The sequence below is a fragment of the Rhineura floridana genome, chromosome 12 (genome assembly GCF_030035675.1).
Source record: "Rhineura floridana isolate rRhiFlo1 chromosome 12, rRhiFlo1.hap2, whole genome shotgun sequence".
NCBI lineage: Eukaryota > Metazoa > Chordata > Lepidosauria > Squamata > Rhineuridae > Rhineura > Rhineura floridana.
The window spans coordinates 26,604,195-26,625,928 of record NC_084491.1 but is presented as its reverse complement, the minus strand read 5'-3'; the positions used below and the strand labels follow the sequence as shown (position 1 = coordinate 26,625,928).

Here is a 21,734-nt window from a genome sequence, read left to right as displayed (position 1 = left end):
AAACGTTCACTGGCTTCTGCTGTAAGCATGTGTAACTGAGTTGTACTTCTCCTTACCTATCCTCTCCTTGCTATGCTACCTCCCTGTGATGTTTTCTAGATTGTACCCTTTAAAGTGTCATCCGCAATGATAGTGCTATAGGGGATCATTAGGCGACTGGAAACAAAGCCCTACGAGGAGAGACTGAAAGAACTGGGCATTTTTCACCTTGAGAAGGGAAGACTGAGGGGAGATATGATAGCACTCTTCAAGTACTTGAGAGGTTGTCACATGGAGGAGGACTAGGATATCTTCTCAGTTGTCCCAGAGTGCAGGCCATGGAATAATGGGCCCAACTTACAGAAAGCCTAATTTTGACTGAACATCAGGAAAACCTCCTAACTGTTAGAGCAGTACAACAGTGGGATCAATGACCTAGGGAGGTGGTGGGCTGTCCAACACTGGAGACATTCAAGAGGCAGCTGGACAGACATCTGTCGGGTATATTTTAAGTTGTATTCCTGCACTGAGCAGGGGGTTAGACTTGATGGCTTTATAGACCCCTTCCACCTCTACTATTCTATGATTCTAACTCAGGGCTTCCAAATTTCACTAGTTCCTCCCAGCCCTGAAACCTGCTGCTGAAGGTTAGCAGACGCTCCAGAACAGTATGGGATCTTGCAGGTTGATTCTAATTTATTAGAATTTATTTATCCCAGATAACTTCCTGCACCCTGTTCTCACAGTGGCCTATAAGTTGGATTCCTGCATTGAGCGGACGTTGGACTCTGTCCTTCCACCTTTGCTATTCTGATTCTACTGATGATGGGGCTATATAAAATCACTGTCATTGTCACGATCTCTGACTCTTGTGCCTTTTTTTTTTCCTCCTCAGAGTGAACTACATTATAACTGTTCCTCACAGGGAGCCAATCCGCACAATGGTTCAAACAGCACAACATGGTGTGACTGGAAGCCTTTTGGTAAGGTAGTGTTTGTTTTCTGACATATCTTTCACCAGAAGAACAAACACCCTTGTGATTTTTAAGTCGGTAGAGGACAGGGCAAAACCATGCAGCATACAGAACACAGCATGGCGAAATGATGGGGGAATGGCTGCAATTCAATGGCAGAACACATTGCTTTGCATACAAAAAATCCTTGGTTCAAGCCTTCGGATCTGCAGGAAGGGCTGGAAACTGCCTGAAACCTTGGAGAGTCGCTACCAGTCAGTGTAGCTTAGACCACTGTTCTTTCCTTTTGGATCACCTGATGTTGCTGGACTACAACTCCTATCGGCCATTGGCTAAGCTGGATGAGGTTGATGGGAGTTGTAGTCCAACACCATCTGGGGAGCCAAGGTTGAAGAACAGTGGCATAGACAACACTGAGGAGCTAGAGAGGTCAGCGGTCTGACCTCGGTAGATGACAGCTTCCTGCGTTGGTGGATATGGAAGTGCTAATCTTTTCCATCTGGCTTTCAAAGTTGCTACTCCTTCCATCTGGAAAACAGCAGGAGCATTGTCAGTTCTTCGGCCGGCCACTTTCCACGAACTCTTCACTTCTGGGCTGTATCCAGAGGCCCTTTCCTAGAAACCACAGAAGAAAAGGCAGGCTTTATCACCACTTTTGGCTCCCTGATCCCAACTGAGGTGTATTTAATAACCGAGAAGGAATGCTTTCCAGGCCAACAGTTTATTCTGAAGTGACTAACAACCTAACTTATCTTACCCACATTTGTTTGCAATGTCGTTGTGGAGCCTCATTAGCAGATTGGTTGAAACTGGCTCCCCAGTGTGCCGTTAAGCTTTGGTAGCTGTTTGATATGGGGGTGGGAGAGGCTGGTGAGTGAGAAGGAAAAATGAGGCTATGGACTAGTATGGTTGGGATGAAGGAAAATGGAGGGGTAGGGGTCAGGAGTGGCTGGTGAGTATGTGTGTGTATGTATATATATATATGAGAGGGAGAGGTGGTGGTGGTGAGGGGCCTCTCTGAGCTCCTGGGCCCCCAGCCAGTGTCCAACCTGGCCACCCGCTGGTGCTGGGCCAGCTGGGAGTTGTTAGCAGACCTCTGTTCTCCTCACAGAGCTGCAATTCATGGAGTGGTTTAACAATTAGTCCCTCTTCCCAGGGCACTCTGGAAGTTGCGACTTTCTCATTGTAGTCTAAATACAGGCAAATGCAGTTATACATACATAGAAGTTGCAGCTGATAATGGAGATCAAAAAGACAAACCACACAGACAAGGTGAATTCTGAATGCAGAAAGGCGATACCACATATACGCTCAGGCGATACCACATATATGCACACATTAAGGGGCCGCAAGGAGAATTTGCAGCAAGAGGGAATGTTATATTTCTCATTCATGGGACATACAGTTATGATTCACAACCTTTAATCTTGCTCATCTGTACAACAACCCTGTCAGATAAGCTCCTAACACTCCCATTTTGCAGAAAAGAAACAGACAGAATATGCATGTTGTTTTTAAAAGCCTGTGGTACAGCCCTCCTGGGACTGTACCACTTCAGAATGCAAGCGAGGGACCTGTCAAGAACTGCTGCCAGTTCACACTGGGCAATTGATCCTGGGCAGGCACAGCCTGTGCCTTCCTTACCAGAGCTGTGTAAGCCAACAACAACCCTGTAAGGTAGGTAGACTGCCACCACCCCTTATACCCGGTCACCCACTCTGGGCCAAGGCGAAACCCAAAGTGCCAGAAATAGACCTGCCAAGGATTCCAAAATACAAGAGCCAAATAAGCCCTCCTTGTCTTACAGCCTTAGGCAAAATACCCAACTATATAGCAGTCCATAGCTAATTGGCCAAGGTGCTGGATTCAGAGCCAATTTCCACCTGAAATGAACACACACTGGTAAATAAGAGGTAGCTTTATTAAAATAAAAGTGCAAAAAGTATAGCAGCAAAATTGTTCCTTAAATCAAACTCCCCCAAGGGCTAGGTAAAATACAGAGAGTTCAAATCACAAATAAAAATAACAAAGCTGTCTAGCCTAATCTGTACTCACAATAGAGGTAAACCAGCAGAATAACATCATGGTTCAACATCTTCCCAGAGATGTATAGCCTGGCTAGCAGGTGGAAAATAGAACCACAACATCAGGTAGTACCAAAGAACATTGGGGAACAAAGACCTAACCTCTTGGTCCTATTCTTATGGGAAAATGCACAGCAGCAGCCAGGAATTAATTAGCCAATCAGGGGGCTTTCTGATGATGAAATCTTCTGGAGCTTTCATGCCTTAACTGCCAGGCATGTCTCCAACCTTTCCAGGCCTGTGGCCTTGAAGTACCAGGCTCAAGCTGATAAGCAGGTGTTCTTGCTTACTGCTTAATTAACTGTGAGAACTGACTACCTCATGGTCTTTCGGAGGCCTTAATCCAGGCAAGATGTCCCCCCCACACACACACACAATTCCTTGCCACAGAACTATTTTAGAAACCAGGCGTTCCTGACAGGAACAATACATAGGAGTTCCTCCACCAGCAAGCTGATGTGGGAACCCCTGAAGGGAGGAAGTTCTTAAGACTGAAGTAGACAAAATGTTTGACACCCCGTCCCAGAACTATCTGTGGCTAGCTGATCAGCAGTCAGGAACTGCTCTCCAAGAAGCCAGTTCCTTCAATACTAGAACCTGCATGAATTTGATACTGACACCGAGCTTAACTCACACAATTTTTCCTTCCAGATCAGGACAACTATAAGGAACTGTTTGGAGCCCTGGATAATGCTTTCCTGGTTGCCTATGCCATAGGAATGTATATCAGGTATGTATGATATTGTTAGTGTATTTCTATACCACCTTCCAAGGCAGCTCACAAAAATATGCACAAATACAAATTACAAGTAAGAAAAAATTACAAATTACAAAAATTTAAGACAATGAAAACTTTTTTAAAAAAACACCTAAAAGCCATATACATTTGTCTTCCTGGCAAAGGGCAGTCCCCAGAAAGATGTCAGAAAGAACAGGGATGAGGGGGCAAGGCAGGTGGAAAGCTTATCCCTTGATGGTCCCAGCACAGTCTCACCCCTGCAGCAAACTCTCAATCTACTCAAAATGTAGAAATGAACATACAAGAACTTTTATAGATCTACAGTGCAATCCTGTGCATGCCTACTTGGGAGTCTCATTGAGTTCAATGGCATTTCCTTCCAAATAAGTGTGTACAGGATTGCAGCCTTATGCTGTAACCCTGTACAAACCTACTGGGGGCTAACTCCCAGTGAACACTTCTGAGCAGGCAGGCATAGGATTGCATTGTAAAGGCCATGCGCATGTGTGGTTTTATGCTGCAAGGTCTCAGCAACCAGCAATCTTTTTTCCTCTGATGGCTTAGAAATTTGGCACCCTGTTCAAGAACGAGATCACAGTTAGGGTCCCATGTGCACTACACATTCAAAGCAGTATTATACCACTTTAAATAGCCATGGTTTTCCCCGAAAGAATCCTGGGAACTTTAGTTTGTGATGGGTGGAGAGTTGTTAGGAGACCCCGTTCCCCTCACAGAGTTAAGGTTCCCGGAGTAGTTGAACAATCAATCCCTCTTCCTAGGGAACTCTAGGAATTGTAGACCTGTGAGGGGACCTATCTTTCATCCAGAGAGGCAAAGTGAACAATAAGTTCAGCCAGGCAAAATCACTTAAGCAGGGCTGGTGAGGGTTGTGACTTGGGAGGATATGTGGTCTGGGGGGAGCCCCAAGAGCTAGATAGAGAGGCCCGGAGGGCCACATTTGGCCCTCAGAGCCTGAGGTTCCCCTTCCCTGACCCATGTCTCTGATTGACCACTGCACCAATTTGTCATGCCAGAGGACTTCAATAACCTGGCAGATGTTAAAAGTTATCAAACAATCCGAGAGGTGCTCTTAGGACAAATCCATAACATTTGATTACTTTGGCACGGCATGCCAGGAGCCGGCAGCACCCAACAGCAATCAACTCGCTTCTTAAGCCTTGTGGGAAACAGATCAGAGATACAGAATTCCCATAAATACAGCCATAAAGGCAGGCGGATAAGAAATCTGCTAATGGAGGGCTTGAGGTGTCAACAGCTCTCGTTCAAATGATGGATTCTGTTTGCTGAGGCCCACGGCAGGCTCGTTTGTCACCTAAGTAGTTATTAACAAGCTCCGTAGGGTTATTTCCAGGGGCTGTGTTGATGCCACGATTCTGCAGGCAGGCCAAAGAGGAGGGGCCTTTGCTCAGCCGTAGAGCCCCTGCCTTGCATGCAGAAGGTCCCAAGATCAGTCGTCATACTTGACAGGGACCCTGGAGGGCCACTATGGGGGAAATAGCTGTCATTGATTCCTCCCATATGGCTGTGGTCTTCCTGTGTTATCAGAGGATTGTGGGAAGGATCGGCATTGCCTTCCACACTTCTGCAACAATTCCTTTCGTTTAACAGACCCCAGCCTTTGGCCCTCCAGATGTTGCTGAACTACAGCACCCATCAGCCCCAGCAAACATGGCCAATAGCCAAGGTTTATAGAAACTGTAGTTTCCCCACGCTTGCCCTAAGCTGTTTCCACATTCGTTTTCGGTGCAGACGCTGATCCTTGAGAATGAGCCGTTGTGTTTCATGTGCTGTTCCTTCCCATCTCCCACAGTGGGATTTTCGGTGAGCGCCTCCCGTTGCGCTACTATCTGTCTGGAGGAATGGTACTGAGTGGCTTATTCACTTCCTTATTTGGCCTGGGCTACTACTGGGACATCCATCAGCTGTGGTACTTTGTGCTTGTACAGGTATGGAGATTCATCATGCCTGCTGATTAAGTTCTCTACAGCAGGTCAACCTTTGTACCATGGGGGGCTCTGGACAAGCCTAGCATCATCTGTCACGTTCCAGGGAGTGCCCTCAGGGACTCGGGTTCCAAACCCTGGAGGTGGAAGCCTTTTACCAAAGTACTCACTGCCTAGGTAGGGCTGTAGGAGCAGCACAGTCCAAAACAAACCAAGGCCAAGCACAGAGAATCAGTCTAGGTACAAAGGTGTGGTCCAGGAGTAAGGTCAATCGACAGTCAACATCACAGGGAGCTTGGGCAAGGTACAACACAGCGAGGAGAAGACACTGGGACTTGGGAGCTGGAAATAAGAAGCCAGAGACCGAGATTGTTATTAGCAACCAGAAGGCTCCGGCTTGAGTTTAATGGCGAATCAAGGCCAAGGAAGGCCTCCGCTACTGCTACATATTTATTTATTAGATTTATATCCCGCCCTTTGTCCCAGTATGTACTAACTAGAAGGCTGAACAGAGAGAGACCTTGTATACGCTGGCCTCCTAGATCCCCACCACCACAACTACGGGTAGTGAAGGTGTTCCCGGGATTGCTTACTCATGAATAGACCCCTTACTCACAAGTAGCAGGACAGCTCTGGGTCTGTGGAGGCATACTGTGTTGTCGCCCTTCTGTGTCTGCACATTTGTATACGGGCCCTAGGTTTGATCTCCAGTTAAAGGATCTTAAATAGCAGGACACGGAAGTAATTCTGCTTGGACCACTTCAGAACTGTGTTTGAAACTGACTGCAAATCAGGATTTATTGTATGGAACTAGAAGAATCGCTGGTCTGATTTGATATAAAGTGGCTCCTTGTACACCCTTCTCTGGGGAAGGGCCGTAGCTTAGTGGTAGAGCATCTGCTTTGCACGCAGAAGGCCCCAGGTTCAATCCCTAGCATCTCCAGGCAAGGAAAGACTCCTGTCTGCAACCCTGGAGTACCACTGCCAGTCAGCGTACTGAGCTAGATGGACCAGTGTTCTGGATGCAAGGCAACTTCCTGTTTTCCTCTTGCTGGCCTTCTAAATTTAACAGTGATTATCTTTTTCCCCAGGATGGTCCACCCCAGCCTATTCCTTCAACCCCTCTCTTGCCAGCCCTACTTGCAAAAACCTGGATTGTACTCTCATTGCGGCAGGGACCTTTTTTTCTTATTCTGCTCTGTTGTGCAGGGATGGAGCTGTATAAATCATGTCATCCTCAAGCACTCATATCAGCACAGAGTTTCTGAGCAGCCTTTACATAGGGCTTTGTTGCCAAGTTTCCCACCTTTGAACTTCTCTTGTCCCTGGTTTGCTCTATTAACTTTTAAGTGGGTGTTCCCCCCCCCCATCTGTTCCATTTGCTTTCTCATGGGAAAATTGTTTCTGATGTTCACCTCTGTGGATGTAATAGTCACATGCGTTGCTGTCTGGGCAAACAGAAGCCAGATATATTTAGCCACTGGAATAACTTAAAGCAACAGTATATTTTTCCATCCCGGCTGAGTCTGTCTGAATGACACATCAAATGAGAGTCTGTTGGGTCTGATGATGCCGGAACCGCTGGATGGGATGCTTCAGTTTTCAGTCGGAGCATCCTAGTCCCATGTTTATGCATAATTTTAAACAAAACTGTGATTCAGTAAGATTCCACCTAAGTATGCTGGTAATTTTGAGACAGCCTTTGGATATGTACTTCTCTGTTTGTGTTTTGCTTTGGTTTGAAAACTGAACTTTGGGGAATCACAAGTGGGGAGAAGGTGTTGCACTCAGGGATGATGGGAACTATAGTCCAAATACCTGGAGGGCCACAGGTTCCCCTTCCCTGGTGTATACCATCAATGTACATTTCCAAAAGCAATGTACTTAACCTGTTATGCAGACCCGTCAAAAAGATCACACTGGCCATCTGGGGGGTACATTTGTACCCTGATGAGATTTCCAATGGAAGGATGGCACAACTTTGTCCCCCAGAGACCATTTTTGTCTGTGTTGTCAGCGCACGTGTGCTTGACAATACCAAAGCACCTTGAGCCAAAAAAACACTTAGTAGGAGGTAGACTTTTTCTGAGCTGGCCCCTTGCCCATGCATGTTGAGTAAAGGACACAATTTGCCCGTGGGGCTTTTTGCTGGCCCCTGTGTTTTTTTGTTTCCAGAAAGAAAACAGTAAGTGGTAACTGGCTGAAATTTGGGGATGCTGTAAGGGTGACAGCTTGTGACAAGGTCCTAGAAGGACATCCCTGTAGGTCTACTTATGTGTCAATTACACAATGAAAAGTGCACTTGGGGTCCAAATGTACCCCAGAAGTCTGCATGAAGGCTGCAATTAAAAACAGCCCAATTGCAATATGGGAAACATCAGCAACTCACCTGAAAATTAAAAACAGGCTCCGAAGAACAGATGAGTTGTAGGCCTGAAACAAGTGCTACTAAAGGCACAACAGCAAAGAAAGAAAGGTCTTAACTTGCTTAAAAAAGAAAACAAGCACAGATCCTTTAATTTTCATTGCTGCTGCTCATTAGAGAGTATTTGGGGAATTTTGTGGAGGTTTTTCATTTTATATAAAAATCCAATCCAAGCATTTGCAAGCAATTTCTTTTGTCCTTTGACAAATGCTTGGATGTCTATCAAGCTGCTGCTGCTGCTACCTGCATCCTCATATAACTCCAGTGAATCATTTTATGACAAGTTCATTGGTGCTGTATCATTCCAGGGTGTGGGCCTTTCGTTACTGCCTATTAACATAAAAATTGCAGACGGAAACCTTATCAGGAAGCTGGACCCATAGCCTGCTGTTACTCCTTCTTAAAAATTGCAAAGGCTGTGTAGAAACCAATATGTAAACAGGAGGATATGTAGGTTTTTCTCCTGTAGGATGATCTGTTCCCCCCCCCCCGCCGCCCCCAATTCTGGATTGAACACTATCTTCACTCCTGTCCCATCACTTCACCAGGGCAATGCGCTTAGTTTTTGTTTTCAAGCATCTCTTGTGATTATCCATTTGCAGAGATTTGATTGAATTAATTTGTACTTTAAAAGCTTCTCTTGAAAAGGCCTTGCCATTGATGCAAGGGCCAACCAACCAGCGCCAAGCTCTGGGAAGAGGAAAGGTGGCTTTGTGACAAGTCACCTGGGCTGGGCAATCAGCACTGTGCAAAGTCTCTTGAAAATCAGAACAGACTTCCCCTGAGCTTGTGCCAAGGGAAGAAAGTTGTCCATGTGTCCAAACCTCAATGAACGCACTTCCACAGAGAGTCAGTGCTCTATCTGTCTGTGCTCACACTCAAAGACAGTAAATCCCAAAGTCTTCTTAAACTTGTACCTCCCAAGGGACTGGGAGCATAGAATCATTAAGTTGGAGAGGGTCTTATAAGCCAACTAGTTCAGTTCCCTACTCTTTGCAAGAAATCCAGAGTTAGAGCGTTCACAACAGATGGCTGCTAGCTGTTGCTTAAAGATCTCCAGTGATGGAGAGCTCACCATCCTTTTAAGGCCATATCTGCACTAGACATTTAAAGCAGTTTCATACCACTTTAACATTCATGGATTCCCCCAAAGAACTGTGGGAACTGTAGTTTAAGGGGTTGAGCGTTTCTAGGAGACCCCTATTCCCTTCCCAGAGCTACAGTTATTATTACATTTATATCACAACCTTCCTCCAAAAAGGAGTCCAGGGTGGAACAAGTCCTAGTGTGGAATCCCTCTTCCCAGGGAACTCTGGGAACTGTAGCTCTGTGAGGGGAATAGGGGTCTCCTAACAACTCTCAGCAACCTTCGCAAACTAGATTCCGAATCATTCTTAACAAGAAGTTTGTCCTACTGTTCACCCGAAGTCTCCTCTCTTGTGGTTTGAGCTCCTTAGATCAAGCCCTGTCCTTGGACGCAGCAGAGGATATGCCTTTTTGTCCTCTTGTAGAAATAGGGTTACGAGCAACTGGGAGATGGGCCTGTAGCCTTCACTGCCAAAATCTGCACACTAGCTTTGGAGCAGGGGTGGCATGGGGAACCCTTTTCAGCCTGAGGGCCTCGTTCCTTTCTAGGGAACCTTCTGAGGGTCATATGCCAGTGATGGGCGGAGCAACACATGTAAATTTTTATCTTTGTACCACAGGCTGGCTTCCAAACACACTCAGATACCCCTGTATGTTCTCCATCCGGACAAACAAGAGGCGTTAACCAGAATTCAAGACAATTCCAGCCAGGCAAAACCACTCAGGGTGCGAAGCAAAGCTAGCCAGGGGTGTGGCTTGTGGAGAAGGGGTGTGGCCTGTGGACAGTTCCAAGGGCTAGGTAGAGAGGCCTGGAGGGCCACATTCGCCCCCTGGGCACGAGGTTCCCCTCCCCTTTGTTGGAGCTTTGCCCTTCCTTGGTCCACAAGAGTTTTGTTTGTGGCCTTCTCTGTTTTCTGCCCCCATCCATTGCTAGGCCAATCTTTTGTAGAGCTGCAGGGAAGAGGAGATATTTGTGGTCAGTCACACTCGTGAGCCCCATCCCTCAGACAGCAGTTGGGTAGGGTATCCACCATCTAAAGCAGTAGGTCTTAACCTTTTTTAGGTCACGGACCCTTTTGACAATCTAATGAAAGCTATGGACCCCCATAAATAAATCAATACAGTGTATTTTCTTGCATTGGAAATTGATTATTTTTGTACCTGGTTCACGGACCCCCAGGCGCCCACAAGTTAAGAACCCCTGATCTAGAACAAGGGTAGGGAATTAGCAGCTCTCCACACGTCATTGGACTCCAACTCCCATCATCCCTATTGGCCGCGCTGCCTGAGGCTGATGGGTGTCGCAGTCCAATGACATCTGCAGGGCCCCACGCTTCCCATCCCTGATCGAGAGCATCTTCGCTGGGTCTGTGGGCTGCAGGTGGCGCATTCTCATCCTAGCCACCGTGTGGCATCATACAGGGCTATTTTTGTAGCCAGTTGGGCAAGGAGTCCCATTGTTCTTCCTTCCTACTTCTGTCAGTTGAAACTGGCTCTGGGGCAAGTCATGACAGCATTTCCTCCCACACATTCACAGACTGAACTTCCCAACTGGTTTGTGCAGTAGGCCGGGCAGGTTTTGCTCAAGGGGAAACCGAGAGCCCAGAGAGGCGAGAAGCAGAGAGGTTGCATCCTGGAAACATCCCCAATTAGGGTTGACACAGAAAATCGGGATTCCTGTCTCACTTGCTTGTGAATGAGGAAGATGACATGCTGACACATTTCAGCTTGCTTGGGATGTGTATGGCCAGTTGCCAGGAGACTGATGGCAATTGTGCCGTAACTTAAGGCCAAAGGTGAGACACCATTCGCACAATTAGCAATTGCCCGCATGGCTTTTTAAAATAAATTGCAGGCTGGGAGGGGGCTGATCTGGATTTGGACCCTGGCACAAGGGTCTGAGGATAGGGGTACTAACCCCCTGCGGTCCTGATCTGGATTGCAGCCCCTGCTTTTTGCCCAGAGAAACAAGCTCTGATTTGCTCCAATGGGTACTTTTTTGCCCATGCAGATGGCAGGTGTGGTGTCCTCGATCTGAATCAGGATCGCATTGGGGGACAAACCCCACCTCGCATACCAGGGTCCCAATCCAGGTCAGACTAATTGTGTGAATGGTGTCCTGTCTAATTTGGCCCATAAATAGCTCTAAAAGGGGGTTTGATGGATTCTTGGAGAATGCTTCTGTTGGCCACGAGGTCTAAATGGAACTTATGTATTTAGGAATAGTCTACCAGTTACTGGGAAGCAACGATGGTGGGGTGGGTGGCCTTCATGCCCTGTTTGTGAACTTCCCGGAGGCCTCTGGGCTGGCCATTATGGAAGCAGGATGTCAGGCCACAAAGCTCACTGAGTGACTGGTTACTATCTCTCACCTTAATCTACCTCACAGGGTTGTTGTAAGCGAGGGGGGGAGTACTAGCACCCTGAACCATGGGTCAGATTTTTTTGTTAAATATGCATAGAGAATTATTTTTATTAAAAAAAATAACAGTAAGTCCACAAATAAATGAAACAAATTAGCAAGCAAGTTGATAAATCAGGTAATTAAAAGAAGAATGCAATGTATACATGCACATATTATATGAATCACTATATTTAACGAGTTGTATCCATCAGAGTTCTTATCAGAGTAGACCTGCTGAAATTAATGTATCTAAGTTGCCCGTGTCCATTAAGTTCAGTGGGTCTACTTTGAGTACGACGAGCATTGGATACAATCCAGTGGATGGTATTCAATGCTAGCCCGACTCAGAGTGGATACGTCGAAGTTAATAGACATGACTAACTTAGATGCATTGATTTCAATGGGTCTACCTTGAGTAGGACTTAGGTGCATGCAACCCAACATCTTAACATTATATTTATGCTTGGATAATTTGAAAGAAGGAAAAAGTGTCTTGTTAGCTTTGTCTTATTGAGACTTTAAATCAGAAATATATTTCTCCCAATTGAGTGTGGATTTACTGAATCTTGATCTTTTATCATTTCAGCAAGAAATAAAGATACCATTTCTTTATGCACTTAGTGAGTTGTATCCAGTTCTACTCAGTGTAGACACACTGAAAAATAAGGGACCTAAATTACTCATCTCCGTTAACATCAATGGGTCTACTCTGAGTAGAACCAGCATTCAATACCACCCCATGCCTTCTTACAATGATCAGGCCCTATGCATAGTATACACTCAGTGTCACTAACTGTGGGTTGTTGTTGTTTTTCACCCCGTCTGCTAGGTCCTCAATGGCTTGGCACAGACAACTGGATGGCCCTCCGTGGTGTCGTGTGTAGGCAACTGGTTTGGAAAGGGGAAGTAAGTCTCGTTTCCTAATGCCTGTCTAACTGTGTGTTGTGGGTTGTTGTTTTGCTTACAAGAGTCAATTGCCTAATCCTCACCTCTGGAGGAAGTACCAGATTTATTCCCTTGCTGAAATGGGAACCGTAGGCATGTGCTGGAAAATGGGCCAATGGCCTGATGGCGTATATAGGCCACCTTCATGTGGATTTTTAAATCACATACATACAGAATCCTGCCTTTTCGTCAGAGGCGGTATGTTACTATTTAACTTTTTTTAAAATAATATTTAGATATACTCCATCCAGAGAACTTTGGATGTGGGGCAGCATAGAAGTGCAGTTAACAAATAAATAACGCATCAGTAGCTCAGAATGTCAAAAGTAGGAACTGTCCCTATTTTATGTTCGCAACAACCATGTGAGGTAAGCTCAGCTTTTCTGAAGCCATCCAGGGAACTTCATGGTTGGGCAGAGATCTCAACTCACGTTGTCTGAATCCCAAGTCTGACAGTCCTCTGCTTACTAAACCACACTGGCATCAGGCCTGAGCTGTAAGCAGCAGACAGAGGTGAGCCAGGAGCTGGGACCGGGGAACCAGAAGCCATTGGGTAGTCCAGTGGTTAGGACCATCAGCAGAGTTGAGGAGCAAGACAGAAGTCATTGACAAACCATGGCTTGCAATCAGCAGTCAAACCAGAATAAGAAACTGTGGTTAAAAGTGGGTTTGCAAACAATGATTTGTCAATTAAGGCATCACATCAAACCATAGTTACCGTGGCACCAGTTTTGAACTGAGCCTGAGGGTTTACAATCAGCTACAAAAGCTAGAATGAGAAAGCATGGGTTGAAGAGGTTTGCAAACCATGCTCTGGACTAATTATGGTTGGGAACTATGTTCTTATTTGACAGACCATAGTTATGGCTATTGCTTCTCCAGGGGCTGCTGCACCATAGACGCAGGAGCAAACGTACGAAGCTGAATGCTGATAGGAAGGAAACAATGGTTTGTCTGTTGCATACTCAGAAGTACAAATCATGTTTTTTGTTATAAACTAGGTTAAGCCCAAACCTTTGGGTTGATGTCTGAACTGAAACATTAAAATCAAAACATGCTTTCTGGCCCAGCACTAAGGCTGATGTAGCAGTTTTTGTCTTTGTCTCTTACCAGGCGAGGCTTGATCATGGGCATCTGGAATTCACACACATCTGTAGGAAACATCTTGGGGTCCTTGATTGCTGGTATATGGGTTTCAAACGCATGGGGCCTGTCGTTCATCGTCCCTGGGATCATCATAGCCACCATGGGTGTAATCTGCTTCTTATTCCTTATTGAATGTGAGTGTTGTGAGCTATGCTGAGCCAAAATATCTTCCTGAACACACACACTTGGGTATCCTTTTCACCTGCAGCAAAGCTGGAGGCATTTTGTTGATTCCGGATGCAGGAACACAAAAAGGCATAAAGTGTGGGGCAAAATTAGTCACAGTGGCAATCACACTCCTGTAAGTCTGGCGCTTGGTGGGTATTGTTTTTTTATCCACCAGGTGCTACAGGGAGAGCAGGAAGCATTGTCTGATTTCACTTCATGACACTGATGCTATGTGATGACATGTCAGTATCATTAAGCTAAAACAGAGTGAGGGCAAATGCTTTCTGCCCTCACTCTGGAGCCTGGTAGGTAAAACAGCATGTCCAACAGGAGCCAGGACTTATAAAAGAGGAGGTGGCAGCTGTACCAGAAGAACACGAGTAGGAGTCAGCTGTTTATTTCTTTGTTAGCTGCACTTTTCATAGAAGCTCATCAAGACAGCTTACAACATAGAAGACACAATAAAACTGAAAAGCCATTAAAACAATAATAAAAGCATCAAGAAATGCTGCATTGGTTAGAGAGCCATTCATGTTACAAAGGCCTGTCTAAAAAGCTCAGTTTTCAACCTGAAAACGCCTGAAAGAAAGAAGGGAGGGAGTTCCATAGGGCAGGGCCTGCCACACTAAAGGCTCGGTCCCTGGTGGAGGCCAAACAAATGCCAGGGGCATAGGGAACCCCCAAAAGTGCCCCATCAGAAGATCTCAGTGATAGAGATGCAATATGTGAGGCGTTCCTTAAGGTACTTTGGGCCCAAGTTGTTTAGGGCTTTGTGAATTAACCCAAGTACCTTGACCTTGGATTGGTGAAGCTTTTTTGCCTTCTCCCTCCCACACCCTCAGTTTTGATGCAAAAAAGTTCTGAAAATAACGCTCAGCCCCAGATGCATGCATTCTTACAGTTTAGATGTAATCCTAAGGAAACAAATCCTGCTAGAAATCTGTAAGTTTTACTTCTGACCAAGTAAGTCAGGATTTCAGCCATAGAGCTGATGCTGTATATAAGTACTGTGTGCTTAGAGTATATCTAGATAACGTTCTTTTGTTAGTCCATAACAGTTTACCAAATTGCCAGAAAGGGAGGGGGACTTGAAAGCAAGTGTCAGCATTATCTTACATAGGCTTATAAAGACAAAACAATCAAATAGAATATAAGTGCAGCATATTGCAAAGACACAGGGTAAACTTTGAGCAGAAACACTGACGTGCTAATGAAGTGATCTGTGGGAATTGAGGAGGACCGCTTTCAACCCACAGGATCTCTGAGCATCCCCTTAATGCCACATTTCATAAGTAGACAAGTAGATGTTGCCACCTAGTGGCAGAAAACAAAACTGCTTATTCCCTAACCCGTGAGTGATGGGTGACCACAGGCAATAGAGGTCTTCTGTGCCTTTAGACCAAGGATGGAGAACCCATGGCTCTTCCGATGCTGCTGGATTACAACCCCCATCATTCCCGACCTTTGGTTATGCTGGCTGAGGATGATGAAAATTGGAGTCCAATAACATCTAGAGGGCCAGGGGCTCCACTACCTTGTTGTAAACCTAACCAGATAACTGGAGCTACTGAGGTTAATGATTATGGATAGCAGTGTCTGGGAATCATGAGGGGGGAAGAGTGCTGTTGTGTTCAGGTCCTGCTTGCAAGCTTCCCATAGGTTTCTGGTTGGCCACTGAGAACAGGATGCTGGACTAGATCTGATTCAGCAGCAGGACTCTTCTTATGTGCTTATTCCTAAATTGGAGCATGCTCAGTAAAACGCACACCCTGGTTACTGCTATCGTCTTGCTCCAGATGCGAGATATGCTTTTGTAATGCAGTCTTCCCCTCTTTCAGCTCCGGAAGATGTCGACTGCAGCCCACCTCTCCATCATGTAAGTTTCACATTTTTTCCCCTTGAGCTGCAATCTTATACTCACCTGGGATCAAGCTTACTGACCTTAAATGAGACTGAGTAGAGATGTATAGGACTGCACTTTTAGACTTTTTTTCTCATAGTAAACGGGTTTTTTTTCTTTGTATGAAGCTTGATGTGCTACTGCAGGAGGGAGCAGAGAGGGAAAGAGAATCAAACTCTTTTCTTCACGGCTTATTCACTGTGGACTAGCATCTTTCCCAACTTTTATAGCTTTTGTCTTTTAGCTTCTGCTGCACTGCTTTGGAGGCCCATTTGGCCATCAAAGGCATACAATTGAAACTTTCGTTCACAAACTTTTACCCTCAATACCCTTGCACAGTCCTAATTCAAATGCTGGTTCAAGGGTTGCCCATTGGTCCTTGACCTGCCAACTCCCAACAGTTGCCCCAACCTCATTTGTTCATAAATCCAGGATGGATCCTGGCTAGGAAAGGTGGGAGAAAATCGCCGTAAACACACGACGCAACTATATATGGACCATTTTTTATGTAGGAGGCATTGTTTAACAATACGAAGCGGCCTTATGCTAGGTCAGTGGGGGAGGGACATAGCTCAGTGGATGAGCACCTGCCTTTATGCAGAAGGTTCCAGCAGGATTTGGAAAGTCAGTGTCAACTGGATGGACCCATTATCTAGCTCCAAATGTAATTCATCTAGCTCAGTCTTGTCTATTCAGAGTCTCAGACAGGAGCTTAGTCTGTCACCTGCCGTTATTTTATTTATTTATTTATTTCATTTAATTTTTATCCCGCCCTTCCTCCCAGAAGGAGCCCAGTCTGATCCTCTTTGCCTGGAGACTGAACGCAGGGCCTTCCTCGTGCTCTACTGCTAAGCTATGGTCTCTCCTGTTTCATTGCTTCTGCCCTTCCCTTCTCCTTGTCAGAAGGACGCTTTTAGCCCTCCCCACCTCTTTCAGCTCTCAGAGTACTGCCTGGGACAGATAGAGAGAGCTCTGTAGGCTGGATTGAGGGTAGATTGTGGCAAACGTAGGGAAAAAGCAAGGTCAAAAGACAGCAAAAGCTTGTAGGCAGGCAGTACTGGGATTGCCAGCTGATCAGATGAAAGAAGGCCCTTGCTGCTCTTCTGCCTTTCCCTGGAGCTTGATGGGCAGGAATCAGCAGATTAAGCTTTAAACAGCGTGGAGTAAAACTCTGGCACTCTTTTGATGATAATATTGTTAGGCATTTTTATTCTGCTCTTCAGCCAAAGCAAAGGCTCCCCGAGAGCTTACAGATATCAGCGAGAGAACAATACCTGCCCGCAATCTAAGAGACGTGACATAAAAGGAAAACAGGACTGAGAGGGAAGAGGGGGAAAAGCAAGCTCAGGTAGCAGGTCTTAGTTTTTGTAATGACCACCTGAGATGGAATGAATTGGAGATGAGGAGCCAAAAGTTGCTGGTTTTTCAGCAGAGCCAATGGAGAAGCCCTGCTGGCCCATTTCTTGCCTACTCTCACAGCCTGATGGAACGGCTGCTGTAGATGAGGAAAGAGACTAGGGTTGCCAGGTTCAGGGCCTGAGACTGATCCTGTATCTTTAGGAGAAGAGAAAGTCAAGCAAGTGCAGGGGTTCTTGCCAGAGCTTGGAAAGGTCCTTTTTTGAATTTCAACTCCCATCAGCCCAATCCAGTGGCCATGCTGGCTGGGGCTGATGGGAGTTGTAGTTCAAAAAAGTAACTTTTCCAAGCTCTGGTTCTTGCAACACTGTAATGGGAAAAGCCACAAGGTGGAATTCTCCCTTCCCCCTGCACAACTTTTAGAGATACAGAAGACCTCTTGGAGGCTGGGTCTGGCAACCAAGAGGTCTTCTGTATCTTTACAAGTTGTGCAGGGGGAAGGGAGAATTCCACCTTGTGGTTTTTCCCATTATAGTGTTGCAAAAACACCTGCAACCATAGTTCTCAAGGTCCTTGACCTGAGGGGTGTGTGGCTCATCCTCTGAGAATTCATTGTCTGGCACCGGTTGATGGCTAGGCATGATACTAATGGTCTGACCCAGTAGAAAGCTGCTTCCTATGAGGGAAGGATTGACAAATAGGAATGTCAGGTCCCTTCCAGGGCCCTGAAATAGGCTGAGGGTGGCCCTTTTCCCCAAAAATGTCTGATTCCAAATTCCTGGCATGTTCCCTCCCCCACCCCTCAGGCTGCTGGTTCAGAAGAGAAAGGTCTTGAGGCGGGGCATTCCATCAGCGACGGGAGCCTCAACATCTCCAGCCACAGCCAAGAAAACATCATCGACATGTCGGAAAGTGGCAAAGAATCCACGGAGGACCGGGAAGCCATCAGCTTCATTGGCGCCCTCCGGATACCTGTGAGTACAGCCCCGCAGGTGGCCTGGCCTGTCAAAGGCTGCTTGCTGAGGGGGCAAAGCAACTGTGGCATAAGAGACTAAGAGTAGCTGCGGTATTAGGAATGGATTTAACTTTGCTACATTTGTACCCTCCCTTTCTTGCAAACTGCTCAAGGCAGCGAATATGGTTCTTCTACCTCCATTTGAAAAGACCCTCCGTGGCGCAGAGTGGTAAGCGGCGGTAACGCAGCCGAAGCTCTGCTCATGGCCAGAGTTCAATTCCAACGGAAGGAGGAAGTCGAATCTCAAGTAAAAGGTGTCGAGGTCCACTCAGCCTTCCATCCATCCGTGGTCGGTAAAATGAGTACCCGGCATACGCTGGGGGGTAAAGAAAGGCCAGGGAAGGAACTGGCAATCCCACCCCATATATACGGTCTGGCTAGTAAACGTCGCAAGACGTCACCCTAAGAGTCGGACTCACACTACAAGTGCGGGGACACCTTTACCTTTTACCTCCGTTTTAACCTCGCAACCACCCTGCATATAGAACAGGGCTGAGGAACCTTTGGCCCTCCTAGAGATGTACTAGAGTTCTGCCCAGTTTGGATTTGGGACCGAATTTTCCATAAATTTGCTTATTCTCAATTGCTGAGGATAGGATTTTAATGTAGCGAATTTCCACTGCTATTTTTGAAAACTGACTTTACAAAAAAAACAAAACCTGCTTCTAAAACATTGTTTGGAAGAATATTTTATAGATCTTTTTAAATATCAATATTTCTTTCAAAATATCAGTATTTTTAAAGAAAATTTCCAAAATACTGATATTTCCTTTAAAAAGATCGATATTAATATTGATATTTTTTCTGAGCCAAAAAAACCACAGATTGGTAAAATAGCGGCTAGAAAGATACAGAATGAACTTGAATCGATTTCAGCCTGTTAGGTTGATGAAATGCTTGCAAACGAGCAGTGGCCAACGGATCCCATCCCTAGGCCTCCAGATATTGCTGGAACTACAGCTCCCATCATCCCTGACCATTAGCCATCCTGGCTGGGGCTGATGGGAACTGGAGTCTGACAACATCTGGAGAGCCACAGGTTCCCCATCTCTGACCTAGAGTGGCTTAACAGCCAATCCCTCTTCCCAGGGAAGTCTGGGAATTGTAGTTCTTTGAGGGGAATGGGAGTCTCCTAACAACTCTCAGCACCTTTATCAAACCACAGTCCCCAGGATTCTTTGGGGGGAAGCCACGGCTGTTTAAAGTGGCATGATACTGCTTTCAGTATATGGTGCAGGTGAGGCCTTACATTTTTTAAAAAAGAAAAAGAAAGTTGGGAATCTGCGGATTATTTATTTATTTTATTTAACAACATTTATATACCTCTTGATTGTTAAAAAAAAAAAGCCTTTAAGCGGTTTACAAAAACATTAAAGATTATCAATAAAACAATTAAAAAAAGTAATTAAAACTCTTTTTTAAACGATGAAAACGGGAACTAACCAAAAAGATTGCAACACGTCAGCAGCTATGTCTCTGGATTGGCTTGCCTAAACGAAAAGGTTTTAAGCAGGCACTGAAAGGAGTGCGGTGAAGGTGCCTGCCTCATGTCAATAGGGTCGACCAGGATTCATCCAGGGGTGGGGACGGCATCCCCTTTGCCTTCTCCCTCCCCGCAGACACCCATGCCCCTGTGCCATGTCTGTGTTGGGCCTCGCTCTTTGCAAGCTGCCTTTGGCTAGATACTGATGGATTCTCTCTTTCTCTTCCCTTTGCAGGGAGTGATAGAGTTCTCCCTTTGTCTGCTCTTCGCCAAACTAGTCAGTTACACATTCCTCTACTGGCTACCCCTCTACATTGTGAATGTGGGTGAGTTGCAAGGAGCCTGTTGGGGATCCCCAAATTGTGATTCGAAGCTTTGTGCTGCTTAAGCTTTGCTGGTGGGATTTTCCTACATCTTTTGAGCCCCAAATCTTCCCACTTCCAAGATTCTCAAAGGCCAGCTTAGGGTCACATCCCCACATCATAGCAAAAGATGGCTCCATTTTTTGTAAATGCTCTAATAAAAATGGTTGGATCTGAAGGTACCATTCTGGATGCAGCAGGGTTCTTCCACTCACTGGAGGCCTTCGTATTTTATTTTATTGATCGATTGATAAAATCATTGTTATCCTTCTTTTTCAGCCCTAACAAGGGTTCCCAAGAAAAGAAAATATCACAGAACAAAAACAGAGTTAAAGCAAAAGACCATGAAGAACAGAGCTGAAGCCTTCAGTCTCAAAGTGCTGGATGGGCCCATTTGCCCATTTAGCTTAGTAATGTTTACACTGACTGGCAGCAGCTCTCTAGCATATCAGATGTGCTTTTACCCAGCCCTACCTAAGGGTTGAGCCCAGGACCTTTTGCATATGAAACCCGAGCTCTGCCACTGACCTACTTCTCCTCTCCACATGCAGCGAGCTGTTTTTGACCAAGTCAGACCACTGATCTTATCTAAGCTGGTTCTATCAGCTCTGACTGGCAGCAGCTCTGTAGGGGCAGGGGCAAAGCTCTTCTCCAGACATGTGAACAGAGATGTCTTTTATTTGAGACATTGGAGGTGGGACTGAACCTGGGCCCCTTAGGATACAAACCGTGTGCTCTGCCATCCAGCTGCATTGCCTTTTGATCCTCTCCGCTCACTCAATCACTTCTTCTTGCAGCTCATTTTACAGCAAAAAAGGCCGGGGATATGTCCACTCTCTTTGACGTTGGCGGCATAATCGGTTTGTTGCATTGATTTTCATTTGCGCTTTCTTTGCTGTCCTGTATCAGACTTTGGGGGAGGAAATGAAAATCCCACGCTGTGTAGACAGCTGCGGGGGCTACTTTCAGGGGCCTTTCTGAATGAGCTGTCTACAGCAAGGGTGGGAAGATGCCAGGCTTGCGGGGGGGGTTGTTTTGTCTTTCTTTTCTTAACACTGGAACTCCAGAGGTTCTGGCCACCATCCAGAGCCTGGTGCAAAAACCATGCATTTAAAATGGAAGAACTCCAGTCGCAGAGACATGGTGCTGGCCTCCAACTTGGATTGCTTGAGAAAAGAGTTAGACAAAATGCATGGAGGATGAGACTATCAACAGGGACTAGCCGCAATGGCTATGTTTTTCCTCCACTGTTGAATACTGGAATGCCTTTGAGTGCCAGTTTCTGGGAATTGCAAGTGGGGAAAGTGCTGCTGCGCTCAGCTCCTACTTGTGGGCTTCCCATGAGCATCTGCTTGGCCAGGATGTTGGGTTTGATGGATGTTTGGGCTAATCCAGGAGGGCTGTTCTTAATTTGTTCTGAGTGCCAGAATTGAACAGAGTTCGCTGCCCTTCCACACTAAATTCTACTTCTAGTCACACCAATCTTTCTCCATTCTAGCAGTATAATTTAGGACAGGGAGTCATTTCATTGCAGATATTGTGAAAGACATCAGAATTTCTTTCTGATCTACTACAGATCACCCAGAGATCTACCAGTAGATCCCAATCCTCCTCCTGATCTAAAGTCTCTACCAAACATAGAGCCCCAAACAGACACTCACCCCCCTCCCCAAAATGCCATATAGCTACTGGATGCTCAGTAGA

General features: G+C 45.9%; 1 protein-coding gene across 6 annotated transcripts in view; it reads left to right on the top strand.

The window, feature by feature from the left end:
- Positions 1-21,734, top strand: part of SLC37A2 (solute carrier family 37 member 2) — a 58,770-nt gene that overhangs the window by 19,682 nt on the left and 17,354 nt on the right. For 4 of the 6 annotated variants that reach the window (XM_061592883.1, XM_061592882.1, XM_061592888.1 and 1 more), the window contains exons 3-11: positions 875-962; positions 3,689-3,767; positions 5,608-5,743; positions 12,485-12,561; positions 13,714-13,880; positions 15,753-15,790; positions 17,977-18,144; positions 19,904-19,994; positions 20,828-20,890. In XM_061592883.1, the coding sequence (XP_061448867.1) occupies positions 875-962; positions 3,689-3,767; positions 5,608-5,743; positions 12,485-12,561; positions 13,714-13,880; positions 15,753-15,790; positions 17,977-18,144; positions 19,904-19,994; positions 20,828-20,890 (907 nt within the window). Of the gene's footprint in view, positions 1-874; positions 968-3,294; positions 3,314-3,688; positions 3,768-5,607; positions 5,744-12,484; positions 12,562-13,713; positions 13,881-15,752; positions 15,791-17,976; positions 18,145-19,903; positions 19,995-20,827; positions 20,891-21,734 lie in introns of those variants that run through there. The other 2 variants (XM_061592884.1, XM_061592886.1) reach the window with 2 other exon arrangements.